The sequence below is a fragment of the Amphiura filiformis genome, unplaced genomic scaffold (assembly GCF_039555335.1).
Source record: "Amphiura filiformis unplaced genomic scaffold, Afil_fr2py scaffold_51, whole genome shotgun sequence".
NCBI lineage: Eukaryota > Metazoa > Echinodermata > Ophiuroidea > Amphilepidida > Amphiuridae > Amphiura > Amphiura filiformis.
Window position 1 is genome coordinate 273,428 of NW_027305515.1, and position 16,970 is coordinate 290,397.

Below are 16,970 nucleotides of genomic sequence, written 5' to 3' on the forward strand. Positions count from 1 at the left end.
GTCGGCAAAAGGTGCTATTTCAAGAATATTTTTCCAAATGTAAAATACAAATCTACGCCACTGTTGAGTTTTATCACGCTCGCTATGAAATGATCAATGCATTTTTTGCCAAAGCTCACTTCCATTCGCTAGATGCTGTGAACTACCAAATCGCAATAGTTTAAAAAAGTTGCTATTAACCTTTACCCAGTAGGCCTAAACAATTTTTAGCATTTGTCTTTTAATGATTGAATATATATTCACGATATGATAACACAGTTCTGCAAAGATGTAATCCTGTGTGAAAACATAAAACATGCACTACTTAAAAATTGAATAACTGTTGGTTTGATCTTAATTATTGCAAGTGAGTGACAATGGATAAAGAATATTTCAAGTCTGTACAAATGGAATTTGGCTTCAGAAATCGTTGTCAAATCCGGGCTTCCTGACCCCCTAGAATAGCTAAAACTTTTAGTTGTCCGGGGGCTTCGCCCCCTGGACCCCCACCAGGGGCGTTGCCCTGGACCCTACCAGGGGCCCTTACGCGGGCCCCTGGACCCCATGCGCCAGTCGCTACGCTTGCTTCGCTCGCTGCGCTCTATTTGAGTAATAGGGCCGGTCTTAATAAATTTGCCACGGCCGCCTAAAACCACCAGTCCGCCCCTGCATAATCTATGTAATATATAATATTACTGTTCATGACGTTAATATACAATATATAATAATATGTTTATATATGTGGATATAGGCAATTTACAAATCAGTTAATTGTTATAACTATTCTAGTGGTCCAATGTTATTAGATTGGCAAGGTTACTGCTATTCTTAGGAATATCTGCCATTGAATTTTACATAAAGCAGCCTTTGGATTTAGCGCCTTTTGGAAACAAACTCTTATTTTATTTTATTATTTTATGTGCAATCCCAATGACCCCCTGTGTTTTTGCCTGTTTCCCCCAACCATCCCATTATATTACCCAAAGACCCCATTTCCCCCTAAACTAACCCCGTATTTTTCTTGTTTTCCCAAAGATTTTCTGAAAAATTATCAGATTTTACTACATGCGTTACAAATACAAAGTATATATGAAAAAAATATTGCTGCCCGGTCGCATCCCTGTGAACTTGAGAACCCCATGTTTTAGAATGAATTCACCCACTTGAAGGCTCCTATTTTGCCCCTGAATTTGAAAGAATGGACAACACATGTTGAAATTTCAGTGTGGCACCGTAATTTTCCCCAACCAGAAAGCCAATTAAGTACACAGGATCATTGTTTCTGCTCAGAAAATGGTTTGTTGCAGCGACAAGTGTCAGGAACGGCAGAAACTGGGTGTGAAGGAGATATGGGAAGAAGGTCCGGGGGGGCACTCAACTCTCAACTGTAGAAGTGACAGTATGTGCTGTCAATAGGCCTACTAAGGCCCCTTAATATACCCAATGATTCCCTTTTTTCTATAATTATTATATCATCAAAATGCCACAAATCAATGGAGAAACTTTCAAATTCTCTAATTTCATCAAGAAATAGAATCTTGCTCCATTTTTTTCAAAAAATTTTACCAGAAGACTCATTTTTTGTACTCAATGACCCCTTTTTCAAACAACGTTTGGTACCGTACCTACTTCGCAACGCCAGTAGGCACATACCCGTTACTGATGACCCCCGAAAATAGGAAAACCCAATCCAATCACGGGCTGGGCAAACTTAGAGTGGACCAAACTGTACTGGACCGTGTCATCATGGTATAGTCTGTCCAAGGGGGTGACACTAAATTCACGGTTGTTCTATTAGCAACGCAAAATCTATGAAAAATTCAGCTGGTTTACTAGCTAGAAAGTGAGGCCAGTTATCGATCCGTTATAGCTCGTTATGAATAATTCATGTTCGACCCCTTGGATCATGTTAAAGCAATATTATAACATTTTCAAACAAAATAGATTAGCATTTCTTTGCCATAAAATGTTAGCTTTTACTGTCAGATATATCCCTTTATTTTTGAGCCGAACAACTACGGCAAAGCAAAGAAAATTGTAATTTACTACCAGCGCACATGTCGCCAATACGTACCACTCCTTCGGTCATGTTGTGGTACGACCCTTTGTTGTGTATATCACCGTCGCGCACGCCGCATACATACTGTGTGTTATGAACATCGTGTATGCGTTCGACTAACAATTCCATCGTAATAATAAAGGGCTGAATCAGCCTTTTATTCAAAATCTCTGATTTTGACAAAACTACAGCACCTACAGTCTTGATTTTTGCAGGCTATATTGGTTTAATAAAGTACAATTTAATCGTGTAAAAAAATGAATTAAACAAATTCAGTGAGGGCGTCCTCCTCAGCAAATGTTATAATATGGCTTTAATTGAGTTTGGCAAATAACAACGTTGTTAGTTTTGCGAACTTTGCCTGTTCAATGAGAGTATAGCACGCCCCCAATACATCTGGGCGCAAACCAGGCGAAAACGATCCAGTTTAATGAAATGGCGGACGGGTATTCCCATCAGGCACCAGTGATATGTTTTTTCAAAGAAAGTCTACTAATTTGATATGAAATGACATTTTGCAGTAGCAAAGTCAAAATTAGGACTTGCTGTCAATAATATGAAGGAAATATGTGACAGAGGCAAGGTGGGAAATACAAGTAGTATTTAAGTTATAATAACCTTTGATACCCGACCTGACCTTCCATCATGGCGCCATGATTCGTTTTATGTATTTCTATTATGCTCTCAAGTCAAATAAAATACCAATTTGCGCTGAGCAGACAATGTTACTTGGCTCCCAGCATGAATTATTGATTTTATACGGATGTAAATAAATGCACAGTGTATGTGCATGATGTGCAAGCATACTCCAAATATTTACGGTAAATCTGAATAGTGGTCACATGGTGACATATCATGTGTTCGGCAAAACACGTGGCAACATTTTAAGATTTCAGGCTTGTTTACTAGTTAATTGCCATTTGTACTCTTTATTATTTATCTTTGTTAATTAACATATATTTTAAATGCTGATAAATCATGGTTGGCTGCCCATGATATCTGTTAAATTCAATGTTTTATGAATATAATTCTACCACGCAGAGGGGGTCACGCAGCAGAATTTCACATCACCTGACTTAGCTAGATTTCGAAGCTCTGCTCTTCAAATTCATGTAACTTTCAAAGTTTATACATTTAATATATTTAATAAGATACTAATTTTTTGTTATAACCAACTGGTACACGAAATATACTAGCTTATTACCTATACAGAAAGGTGATTATCAGCCTTCACTCAGCAAATTGACATGCCCGGCATATATGCAGCCATTCTCCGTCTGGATAACATGACTGTCGCCCTCAATACGTCTGGGCGCAAATTTAAATAACAATACGCTATTTACATATCAATGCGGCCTCATGCTAATTAAAGCTGCCCCATCCAGGAGATCATCCTTGGTCTGTCTGTGGTATAGTAATGTCAGCCTGGAGTAAAAAGCTGATGTAAAAGAAAATGAACTTGTGGAAAAAAGTAAACGGCATGTGTAAATAATGTTAATGTTTACTCTTATACCGATAAATTAATGTTAACCCCAATCAGGACCCACACTATAGTAGTCTAATACATGTAGCAGACATCGTGCTTTCAGTAGACCTCGCGGCTGTGGCGATCACTGACTGGCAAAAACGTTGGCGGTAAGCTTACACAATCATGACAATCATCACAATGTGTACTGTCCAATGTGTCAGTGTCGTATACTATACACATGTACATCAGTACATACGTACAGTAGTGACAGTACAGTTTATTCATAATTGAAGACCGAATTAAAAAGACTAATATTTTGCAGTAAACCTTTGATGAGCGCATACTAAGTATACTAGGTCCGGGTACTAGGTATGCCAGGCAAACCTACTTTAACACATTTGCTAGTCAGCGAACTGCTAGACTGCGCAGGTGTATACCTGTCCTGTCCCATGTACAGCCCTCGAATTAACCCACGGCACCCATGGCATTTTGCCATGGGTGCCCACCCCCACTGCCGTAATGCCCTTAAAGTATGTCCTTTACCCAAGGCAGTCACTTGCCGTGCCCTCTAATGAAGTTGCCGTGGGTGCCCCAGCCCTGCCCCTTATTATATAATCATCTATCTGTGTTTGTGTGTGTTTTCTTCACTTTTGAGAAATTGCCTTGGTGCCCTTCTCAAATTTTCAACAGTTGCCATGATGCCCTCTTGAAATATTACAAACTGCTGTGCTGCCTTGCCTTTTCAGTGAAAATCCAAGGCAATTATCAACTTGCCCTAAAAAAGTTGCCGTGCCCCTTCAGATCCTTAATTCGAGGGCTGCCCATGTACCCATATCTAGTGTATGGGTACATGGTATAACCATGCATTCAAACAGCCACGGAGAGAGCTGTCAAAGAGTATTTCAAAACATGATACACATGTAACTGTGCACCAGTTATAAAAATTCCCACACACATACCACTTTTAAAATGCACCCATATCAAAAAAATAAGGTAGCGGATGCCTACCCGGTGCTGATCCGCAAGCCAAGGTATCCGATACCTTGTGGATGTCATTTTTAAAGACATCCGATAGCACCCGCTAGCGGATTAGTTTTTGGATGCCTCAAAGTCAGAGGTGGGAGCTACCGGGTAGGTATCCGGTACCTTAACAAGTTATCCAAAAAGGCACCCGCTAACTTACATGTAGTCAATAAAAGGGAGGCATCCGAAAGGGCACCTGCTAACTTAGTCAAGAAAAAGGAGGCATCCGAAAGGTATCCACTAACTTAGTCAAAAAAAGGAGGCATCCAAAAGGTATCCGCTAAGGTCACGTGATCACCAACTGCCATTTCAAATTTGCCGTTGGATTCATGCAACAAGCTGTTCTCTTAATGGTGGTGTTTTGGTCTCTTCAAACAAATCATTCATTCTTTATGGATAATTTTATGCTACAGATGACTACAATGACTACGTATACATATGATATACACATGTTGATGCACAGGTAAATTAAAGATTTGCAGAGTTGCATTTCAAGCAGTAAATGTTATATAAGCTTATCAACTGCATGTACATAATGTGTGCACAGGCTGCTGAATTTTGCAGTATGCACTTGCAAGTATCCAAAATTAGTTTTCTGTGATAACCTTGCTTCTAGCCACTGCAAATTGGATTTATATCATTGGCAATACAATATGTTAAAAGGTTGGGGATCGGATCGAGGTACAATTAAAAATAATAATTTGAAGCGGCCTCAAAAAAGGAAACGGGAGGGGACGAGAAACATGCTTTATTTTTTATTTGGCCTTAATACACCATTTATCACCACGGTGATCCGTTTTACACAAAAGCGATTTTATTTGAAGAAATCTAACTATCACTGCATGATAACTTCTACACATCAGTTTTAAGCCACTGTGAGCTGCTGTGTATTTTGAACTTGCAACACTATGTCACTGAAACTTAATTAAGCCATATAGATTTCAACCAGAGGATGTTTAGGCCCTTCACAATTAATTCTTAGTTTCCTGTTTCAAGTTTGAAAACAAAGGACGAGGCGACTTTTAATTATTAATTATTAATTATCTATTAATTATTACTTATCTATTACTTTCTTTATTTTGAAAATATGGTCGTGACTATCATCAACAGTCCATTTGGTCATTTTGACTAAGACTACGTATTTAATTATTTTACCTTTATAATTGATTTTTACATTAACATTAGTAGGGGACCCTACAATGTTCTTGTTTTATATTCATAATCAAAGTTGAGATGATCAAAAACAGATATTAGCAAATAAAAGTAATGAAAAAGTCACTTAAAAGATGAAAATACCTAAATAAAAATAAAATAATTAAATATTTTTCCATTCTTGATTTTGGACGCGCGAGGGAAACAGGAAACTAAGGATCAATTGTAATTGGCCTTAAAGACATTCCCACAACCCAATGGGGTTTCTGACCTTGTATGTCTGGCTTTTGTACACATGTGGTACAGTTGATCATACCTTGAATTGGGATTGTGTGCAAATATCTGGTGTTTTCATCCTATTATTTAACACCCAAAACATCAAGACTTATGAATAAAATTAATGCAGTGGGACAATATGAATGTTTCCTGTAAGAATATCAAATATCAGTCATACATGTAAGTCTCAACTATTAGCTCGTTAGCTGCAGTTTTAAAATTACCATTTTGTGTGTGTGGCAATGGGGACTTTGCCTTTAAAATTAGGTTATCGCTCATTCTACAAAATCCGGTGCCAATAGCCTTTTTTCCATTCTTTGGTCCACAAAAACTTTGTCGAGCATTTAGGGCATCAAATATGTTGTTTTTCTGGTAGAACTCAACGAGATCTACACGGACATATATAGTTTTCCATACTTTAAATGCTTTCTTCAGCCTGATTAACCCTTGCAAAGGCTCAAAAATCGCTAAAAATGCGTTTCCACAGCTCAAGTGTCACATCTAACCCTGAATATTTTCTTTGAATAAATGCGATTTCTTTACATATTTGTTGTTTTTTACTTAGATAACGCACCATCATATTGTTTATCAACATTATTTTTTAGTGATTAAAATGTCTTTGTGTAATTCTAAAATAAATTGCACTTTCCACCAAAATGCTGTGAGCTACGTTACCCCTTTTTAACACACGTTATTGGAAAGAAGTAAAACAGAGGTATCAATGTAATTTGCGGTTTTGAAAGGAAACACTCATAGGTTTTTAAAATCACAGTAAAAATCGTGATGCTGTAGCATTTTTGGCATAGAAATGTTGTAAACATTGAAATTTCGACCGACCATGTTAAGATTGGTGAGCTACCTTACCAGAATTCTATAGTATGCACATGTATTACAAGTACTTCCTAATAATATGTGAAAGCTACCAGTGGTCGAACCCCATTTATATTAGAATTAACCGACATAACGTTCTAACGTTCGCAAATCACATTAAAAACATTAAAAACCAGTGAACTACGTTACTGTGAGCTACGTTACACACTCATTTACGCATCTTCAAAACTTCTATGAAATGGTGAAATCTGTTTTAAATTTCACTCAAGTGATCTTTAATTTGCTTTTTATGACCTTGGATTGAGTAAAACCAGCCCATTTTATAGTCGGTAACGTAGCTCACATTACATTGAGTTTTAGTGTTAAAAAACATCATGACTTCCTGAAAGAAAAATATGCAAGTGGTGTTGGCAATTTTTACATCTGAAAGTAGTGATACATTTACTTTTAAAAAACACAAAAAGCAGGTCTTTTTGAACAACTTTTATTTTTTCAATTTTTTTAGTGGATTGGCACCGGATTTTGTAGAATGAGCGTTATATTGATCAAATTTCCCAATCATAGTGCATTGTAGGAATGCCTTAAGGGATCTAGAATGAGCGTTTATGGCCTTTCGACGGTATTTTTTGTGGGACATGAGAGCACCTCAGACGTATCGAATTGCATTTTGAATACGAAGCATGTCTTTCTGATATCAAATAATTTTCACTTTTTGAAATTCACGATATAATACAAATTTTATGACAAATTATTAAAATTTGATATTTTTCAAATTTTTGATATATAACAGTCCTCGAAATAAATTTTATAAATCTAATGATATATTCTTAAAGTGTATGTAGCTGGGAGGAAAAGCCGATTTATCAATTGAAAATTTTGTCCTTTTATATTGAAGATATGGATTTATTCCCAAAAAGACCTATTTTATTTTGGTGTTTTAGGGAAAAAAAATCCATATCTTCAATACGAAAGGTCAAAATTTTCAATTGATCGTCGGCTTTTCATCCCACCTACATATACTTTAAGTATAAATCATCAGATTTAAAAAGTTTACTTCAAGTACTGTTAAATATCAAAAATATCAATTTTTAATGATTTGCCATAAAATATGTATTATATTGCGAATTTCAAAAAATCAAAATTATTTGATATCAGAATGACATTCTTCGTATTCATAATGCAATTCGATATGTCTGATGTGCTCTAATGTCCCACAATAAATACTGTCCAAACGTTCATACCCCACCCCTTAAGCCTCCTCTGGATTTCAACATTAACAGAATAAATAATAATAATATAATAATAAAAATGCATTTATGGGGCGCCTTATGCCAGAACTGACCTCAAGGCGCCTTACAATGATATACTAAACTACAAATATAAAATATCTTAAAAGTACTATCTTAAGCTACAACAATGATAACAATATTGGCAAGCAAAATATATATACAAAAGTAAAAGACAGATCATGGCAACCACATAAAGACACAGGCCTACCACAAAGGCAGGCATATTATACATAAGTGATAAGCAAGATAAGTAAATTACACAATAAACCAAAATAGACATATCAGAGAACAGCGTGAGTCCAGCAAACAATGAATTAAACAAGCCAGTCCGTGATGGTTAACCTGAACAGATGAGTCTTGAGTAGGCCCTTGAACTGCGAGATAGTGGCAGCATTCTTAATGTTCAAGGGCAATTGATTCCACAATCTCGGGGCCGCGACAGCAAAAGACTGAAGTCCGTAAGAAATGGTGGCATATCGCGGGACACAGAGAAGGTTTTGATCTGCAGATCAAGACCACTGCGGCTTGGAATATGCGGTTGAATAAGTTCATTTATGTAAAATGGTGCAAGACCGTGAAGTGCCTTATATGTAAGTAAAAGGCATTTGTAAATGACACGCTTCTTTACAGGAAGCCAGTGCAATGAGTCTAGGATTGGGGTTATGTGATCATACTTTCTCTTCCTGGTAACAAGTCTGGCGGCCATATTCTGAATACGCTGCAGCTTACAGATCTGCGAATCTGGAAGACCGAATAACAAACTGTTACAGTTGTCCAGACGCGAGGTGATAAATGCGTGGACAAGTCTTTCTGCAGCACATTGGTCGAGATAATCGTGTATTTGACCGATTTTCCGTATCGACATGGATGCAACACGGCAAATGTTGTTAACATGCTTTGTCATTTGAAGAGAGTCATCCATAAAACTCCAAGGTTCCTGGCGTTTGAGACGGTGTTTACAGAAGCAGAAGCGATTGTGACTTGCGAGAGAGTAGATGATTGCCGAAATCTTGACGAGATGTGCATAACTTCGGTTTTTTCATCATTCAGCAGGAGTCTATTTTCAACTGTCCACGCTTTGATGTCTCTTATGCACTGTTCCAGCTGTGAAAGCTTTGTTGATCTTTCAGACGTTTTGGACACAATGTATATCTGGGTATCATCAGCGTATTTCATACATTCAAGTCCGTGCATGTTGATAATGTCCTGCAAAGGCCCGGCGTATATAGCAAAGCAGAGTGGGCCAACTACCGAGCCTTGAGGGACACCTTGATGTAACTGCTGCAGTTCCGAGACTTGATTGCCGATTATAACTTCTTGCGTTCGCCCAGATATATACGATGCAAACCAGTCGTGCACTCTTCCGCCGATACCATACCTTCGGGTGAGCCGATTAAGAAATTTCTGATGGTTGATAACATCAAAGGCGCTCGAAAAGTCAAGCAGGACAAGAATACCTTCTTTCCCTTCATCAAGAGCTCTCAGCAGATCATTGTGAACTCTTACAAGGGGGTCAGTTTCGGTACTATGACACCTACGGTAGGCCGATTGCCTACTTGCATACAGTCCATTAGTTTCCAGGTAATTTTGAAGTGCAGACGCGACAACTCTCTCAGTGACCTTTGAGATAAAGCTCAAGTTCGATATAGGACGATAGTTTTTGAGATCGTTACGGTCTGCATTGGGTTTCTTGATGAGTGGAATCACACAATGCTTTCTTAAATGAAGCAGGAAACTGACCCTGGGCGAGTGAAGCGTTCACGAGTCTTGTAATAGCGGGAAGCAACACCTCGAGTAATTCTTGCTTTAAAAGCCACGTGGGGATGGGATCCAAATTCTGGCAAATTGCAAGTCTTAGTCGGAGATTCGGATATCACTTTACGAACTTCTTCCTCTGTGACAGGCTGGAATGTCACGTACTGTGTATGACATGACTCAGACACTTGAGCATAGACAGGGTTGTTTGGCGATTGGTTAAGCTGATTCTCGATGTTTGTGACTTTCGACGTGAAATAGTCAGCAAATTTGTCAGCGAGATCTTTGCCATTATCATGTTCAGGAAGAGTTGGCTCTGATTTGCCATTAGTGATGGTGTCAACGACTTTAAAAAGCTGCTGTTGGTTACGTCCACTGATCTGCTCTCTGTGATAATTACGTTTGGCAGCCAGCAGGAGACGATAGTAATTAGTGTTACATTCATCGCGGTAAATCTGTCTATGCACCTCAAGACCAAATAACCCCTGTTGCAAAAAATTGCATCGCTGACCAACAGAAAAAGGATAGCAGCGTACTCGAGCATCGAATGCGTAACTATCGTGTGCAAATTCGAAGCTATAGTTCTCGAGTAAGTCATAAGTTGGTATGAAAAAAAGTTACACTTTGCAAGTTGGGACATGTGGGGAAAAAGTTGGGAAATTTACCAATTTCATATTGTAAGATCGTACATCATGGCTTAAGAAGGCATGATAGATAATAGGGCTTTCAGTATAAAAAAAAAGCCAGTCATCCAATAATCCTTGGAATAATTTGTTTTGAGCCTATGTTGGCACAAGTGGGGACATAACAATTTTGAACCAGAGATAGGCGTCATGCAAAATTTTCAGCCTGTGATAAGGGTCATACAAAAATTGACTCTACATATAGTTACCAACATATTCATGACCCTCCTTCCAAAGAAAATGACACTAAAAGGGAAAAAGGAGAAAGATGCATACCAAAAAAGTCCATGCTACATTTGGTTTTCAAGCCAACTTTACGTAGTTGTGAGAGTCAATGTAAATTTAATTTTAAAATATAATTTCTTATCTATCTTAATGGCAGGAGTGTCCGAGTGAGAAATTTTTTGCAGTTAACCATTTGCAAAGATCTGGAAATTGCATTGTGGGTAATTGTTGAGCTCATGAATCTTTAAACCAAAAAACAAGGTATGTATGAAAACCTCGATTGAAAAATGCCTGATTTTGCAGGTTGTTTTTTAATCTTTGAGCATATTTGAATTTTGAAACCATTGAAACTGATGAGAATAATATGGGCTATTCCAGTGAAATCCTCACTACTCCTGTGGAAGATTTCGGAAATATCTTCCACAGGGGTAGTATGTTTTTCAAATGTAGGCCTAATTGGTCAGAGTAAATCATTTTGAAACCCATACTCCCCATGTATTATGGCTTTCATAGTTTCATACATCAAAAAATATTTTCCTAAAATTTTACATTCATTTTAAGTTCAGATTTCCTGAAATTCCCTAAGATTTGCCAAACAGGAAATATACGATAATTTCCGGAAGGGAAGGTTGTATGAAGGTCAAACAGCCACCTATAGTGTGTATTTTTACCCACACTATAATGTCATGCCAATTTCAGCCAGAGGTGGATGTATTGGCTTTTGCAACAGAGCTCTTCAATTTTGGTGTGATCAAGCAAATTCATGCAGTCTGAAGCAAGGATTCTCGAGTAAATATACTATAGGATAAGCCACTTGTTTGCGCAAATGAAGTCAGTCATTCAGCCTATGCGCCTTCATGCATGTGATGGCATAGCTGTGTAGGAGTGTATCACCTGTAAGAGATGAGGCATGTTTACGTCATCATTTCAAAAAAAATTAAATGGCGAAAAACGGCGAACATTTGGTCGAATCTTTGCATTACTATCATATCGTGAAAAACCAAATAGCTGAGGAGTTAGCTCAATATGCTAGGAAAATATTCTCTTCGATGACCCCATGACGAGACTGGCTAAATAAGCTGTATTTTTGCTGGAAAGGGTCCGAATAATTGGCAGTCGATGTGCGCCAGCTTGGAAAATAGCTCGAAATAGACTTCCTCGACAGTCGTTCAAGATTAGAACTGAGATCTGGAACTAAATTAACCAATCAAATCTTGCACACTCGAATGACCCAGCAACTGTCAATCAAATACAGGATAAGTCCTTTTGACCAATAAAGCAGTCTTAATTGCGCATCATAGCCGTTCACAAGTACGTAAGATTTAGGCTACGCACTCAAATGCATAGCAACCGGCACTCAAACTGCCGGCGAAGTGACTTCATTTTTTATACAGGGATTATCCGATTGAATACGAGTGTCACGGCCCTGTCTGAAGTTGGACATGTTCAATTTTCAGTTTCTTAAGGGGGTACTACACCCCACCCAAAATTTATGCCTATTTTTGCATTTTTCTTAAAAATTATAGCGCATTGGGGCAAGGGTGTTGGCCAGGGTGTAGTACCCCCTTAAAGGATTGTAAAAAAACCACTAGCATTTGCAAAGCTACATTTTGTGGAAAACCCCATTGAATTAGGACAACCAGTGGACAAAAAAAAAAGAAAACAAAAGGATATACTTCCTTTGTTTGGCTATATCTCAAAATCAATATTTCCAACTTCTGACTGATTTTGCTTGATCACATCACATATAAAGGTGCCCTGTTTTTGGAAGTCAGACAGGCCTTTTTACATGTACGTGGGTCTTGGCACCCTCAAGGTAAAAAGACCTGTGTTTGTTTTTATTGTTTGCAGGGTGCTAATTACTTAATTTGTGCTAGTCATACAAGATTTGCTTTTTCTTCACAGAATAATGGCATCAGATCCTCATCAACAGATGGATTCCAATTGTGAAAATATCTCCAAAAATGGCGTCACATCAGAGAAGTCATCAACATGTGACACGAGCATCTGTATTAATGGTAAACAAGAGAACAACAAAGGTTTGGAACATGAACAAAATTATGACTTGAAAACGCAAGAACCCATTTGTACTACCGGTAAATGTCAATTTTGTAATAAAGCATTCCCAAAGAGCGGTAATTGGATAGAGCATGAATGTTGCTTGAAAAAACATGCACACACTCATGCAGCAGATACTGATACATGTGCACTTTGTAACAGAGGATCCATACAGGCAGATGGGGTAGAGGAACATGAATGTGTTCATACCAAAGAGAAACCTTTCAATTGTAAGTGTTGCAACAAAGGCTTCATAACCTCAAGTAACTTGAAAACACATTCCGAACGTATTCATGCAAAAGTGAAGCCTTTCAAATGTAAATTTTGTAACAAAAGCTTCACATGGTCAAGTAAATTGAAAGATCATGTTTTTATTCATACTGGTGAGAAACCTTTCAAATGTAAATTTTGCAACAAAGGCTTCACAACCTCAAGTAACTTGAAAACACATGAACGTATTCATTCAAAAGAGAAGCCTTTCAAATGTAAATTTTGTAACAAAGGCTTCACAACCTCAGCTAGCTTGAAAAGACATGAACTTATTCATACTGGTGAGAAATCTTTCAAATGTAAATTTTGTAACAAAAGCTTCACACAGTCAAGTAGCTTGAAACTGCATAAGTTTCTTCATACTGGTGAGAAACCTTTCAAATGTACATTTTGTAACAAAGGCTTCACACAGTCAAGTGACTTGAAATCACATGAACTTATTCATACTGGCAAAAAGCCTTTCAGATGTAAAGTTTGTAACAAAGGCTTCACAACCTCAGCTAGCTTGAAAAGACATGAACGTATTCATTCAAAAGAGAAGCCTTTCAAATGTACATTTTGTAACAAAGGCTTCATACAGTCAAGTGACTTGAAATCACATGAATTTATTCATACTGGCAAAAAGCCTTTCAGATGTAAAGTTTGTAACAAAGGCTTCACAACCTCAGCTAGCTTGAAAACACATGAACGTATTCATTCAAAAGAGAAGCCTTTCAAATGTACATTTTGTAACAAAGGCTTCACAACCTCAGCTAGCTTGAAAAGACATGAACTTATTCATACTGGTGAGAAATCTTTCAAATGTAAATTTTGTAACAAAGGCTTCACAACCTCAGCTAGCTTGAAAAGACATGAACGTATTCATTCAAAAGAGAAGCCTTTCAAATGTACATTTTGTAACAAAGGCTTCATACTGTCAAGTGACTTGAAATCACATGAACTTATTCATACTGGCAAAAAGCCTTTCAGATGTAAAGTTTGTAACAAAGGCTTCACAACCTCAGCTAGCTTGAAAACACATGAACGTATTCATGCAAAAGTGAAGCCTTTCAAATGTAAATTTTGTAACAAAGGCTTCACACAGTTAAGTAGCTTGAAAAGACATGAACTTATTCATACTGGAAAAAAGCCTTTCAAATGTAAAGTTTGTAACAAAGGCTTCACATCCTCAGCTAGCTTGAAAAGACATGAACGTATTCATTCAAAAGAGAAGCCTTTCAAATGTACATTTTGTAACAAAGGCTTCATACAGTCAAGTGACTTGAAATCACATGAACTTATTCATACTGGCAAAAAGCCTTTCAGATGTAAAGTTTGTAACAAAGGCTTCACAACCTCAGCTAGCTTGAAAACACATGAACGTATTCATGCAAAAGTGAAGCCTTTCAAATGTAAATTTTGTAACAAAGGCTTCACACAGTTAAGTAGCTTGAAAAGACATGAACTTATTCATACTGGAAAAAAGACTTTCAAATGTAAAGTTTGTAACAAAGGCTTCACATCCTCAGCTAGCTTGAAAAGACATGAACGTATTCATTCAAAAGAGAAGCCTTTCAAATGTACATTTTGTAACAAAGGCTTCATACAGTCAAGTGACTTGAAATCACATGAACTTGTTCATACTGGAAAAAAGCCTTTCAGATGTAAAGTTTGTAACAAAGGCTTCACAACCTCAGCTAGCTTGAAAACACATGAACGTATTCATGCAAAAGTGAAGCCTTTCAAATGTAAAGTTTGTAACAAAAGCTTCACACGGTCAAGTAGCTTGAAAGAACATGAACTTATTCATACTGGCGAGAAACCTTTCAAATGTAAGTTTTGCAACAAAGGCTTCACACGGTCAAGTAGCTTGAAAACACATGAACGTATTCATGCAAAAGTGAAGCCTTTCAAATGTAAAGTTTGTAGCAAAAGCTTCACACGGTCAAGTAGCTTGAAAGAACATGAACTTATTCATACTGGCGAGAAACCTTTCAAATGTAAGTTTTTCAACAAAGGCTACACAACCTCAGGTAACTTGAAAACACATGAACTTATTCATGCAAAAGTGAAGCCTTTCAAATGTAAATTTTGTAACAAAGGCTTTACATGGTCAAATAGTTTGAAGTTACATGAACAAATTCACACAGAGGGATCTTTTGAATTTAGGTCTTTAAATGGCAGCTCCATGGAGCGTGAGTGTATTGATGTCAAAGAAAAGCCTTTTGAATGCAACTCTTCAAGCGAAGCTTCCGCATTGTCAGATAACACAAATGTATGTGAAAGACCTAGAGATGAAGAAGCAGCTTTTGAATCAAGGTCTTCAAATAAAGCTTTCATTGAGCATGACGTTATTTATGTCGGAGAGGAGTCTTTTGAAACGAGTCAAGCCTCCGCAGTGTCGGATGAAATAATTGTTCATGAAAAAATTAATACTGAAGAAGCAGCTTTTGAATTGAGATCTTCAAGTCGAGCCTCCAATGAGCACGATGGTATTGATCTTAAAGAGGAGCCTTTTGAATGCAAATCTGAACATGAAGCAAGTGAAGTCGCCACAGAAAACTGGAATGTAAATGAAAGAATTCATACTGAAGAGTTGGGTATGGATTTCAGGTCTTCAAACGGAGCCTACACTGAGTATGACGATATAGAGGAGCCTTTTGAATGCAAGTCTGAGTACAGCGATATAGAGGAGCCTTTTGAATGCAAGTCTGAAAGTGAAGACTCGACACTGTTAGTAAACTCAAGTGAAAGAATTCAACCTCAAGGCTCCATAGAGTATGATAGTATCCATGTCAAAGAGGAGCCTTTTGAATGTAATTCTTCAAGTAAAGCCTTGGCAGTGTCAGATAACTCAAATGGAGCCACCACTGAGCATGAGATTATTCATGTCAAAGAGGAGCCTTTTGAAACTAGTGAAGCCTCCATGGTGTCAGATAACACAAATGTACATGAAAGAATTCTTCCTGAAAAGCGGCTTTTTTGTATTAAGGGCTTCAGACAGATCCCCACTGAGCATGACAGTATTGATGTCAAAGAGGAGCCTTTTGAAACAAGCGAAGCTTTCACAATGTTGGTTAACGTAAATGTACGTGAAAAAATTCATACTGAAGAGCCAGCTATTGAATTGAGGTCATCAGATAGAGGCTTAACTGACCATGGGGGTATTCGTCTCAAAAAAAGGCCCTTTGAATGCAGTGAAGACTACTATACACTACCAGCAAACTCAAATGAAGGAATTCAAACTGAAGGCTCCATAGAGTATGACAGTATTCATGTCAAAGAGGAGCCTTTTGGATGTAATTCCTCAAGTGAAGCCATAGGAGTGTCAGATAATTCAAATGGAGCCTCCACTGAGCATGAGATTATTCATGTCAAAGAGGAGCTTTTAGATGTTATGCAAAATGAGTGAGGGGGTTAGTGCAATGTGTGATCTGCTATAGCTGCCCTATAGACATTTTGCAATTTGCTGCATTGTATATTGTATTCTTGACACCTGGCAGCTATTGCAGATGGGCTTCTTGAAAAGATAATGCAGATAGTGTCAAATATGGGCTATTCCAGTTGAAATTCATACACCCCTGTGGTGGACATGGCCTTAACCCTACCACACAGGAGTGTGAATATCAAATGGAGTTGATTACTCCATTTGATATTCACACTCCCTGTGTGGTAGGGTTAAGGCCATGTCTACCACAGGGGGTGTATGGATTTCGACTGGAATAGCCCATATTTGACACTATCTGCATTATCTTTTCAAGGGGTTGAGTGCAAGAAGGCCCCATCTGCAATAGCTGCCAGGTGTCAAGAATACAATACAATGCAGCAAATTGCAAAATGTTTCATTTATATTCAGTGTGGTGAAAATAAATAATTAGAACTTTTCTACACAGCCAAATATTGTTGTCATGTAGTCCATTCTC

General features: G+C 37.7%; 1 protein-coding gene across 2 annotated transcripts; it reads left to right on the top strand.

Annotated features, from left to right (window-relative positions):
- The first annotated feature begins 3,462 nt into the window (after positions 1–3,462).
- Positions 3,463–16,937, top strand: LOC140144378 (uncharacterized). Of its 2 annotated transcripts, XM_072166195.1 has the most exons (3): positions 3,463–3,673; positions 10,898–11,001; positions 12,646–16,937. In XM_072166195.1, exon 3 carries the CDS (start codon positions 12,650–12,652, stop codon positions 16,457–16,459), a length of 3,810 nt encoding a protein of 1,269 aa, XP_072022296.1. In that variant the 5' UTR covers positions 3,463–3,673; positions 10,898–11,001; positions 12,646–12,649; the 3' UTR covers positions 16,460–16,937. The 2 variants fall into 2 exon arrangements, with proteins under 2 accessions (XP_072022296.1, XP_072022297.1); XM_072166196.1 differs by lacking the exon at positions 10,898–11,001.
- Positions 16,938–16,970: the final 33 nt, after the last annotated feature.

Bases quoted from the DNA above. Each gene is read 5' to 3' on its own strand.
- LOC140144378 (XM_072166195.1), top strand. From the start codon at position 12,650: ATGGCATCAGATCCTCATCAACAGATGGATTCCAATTGTGAAAATATC.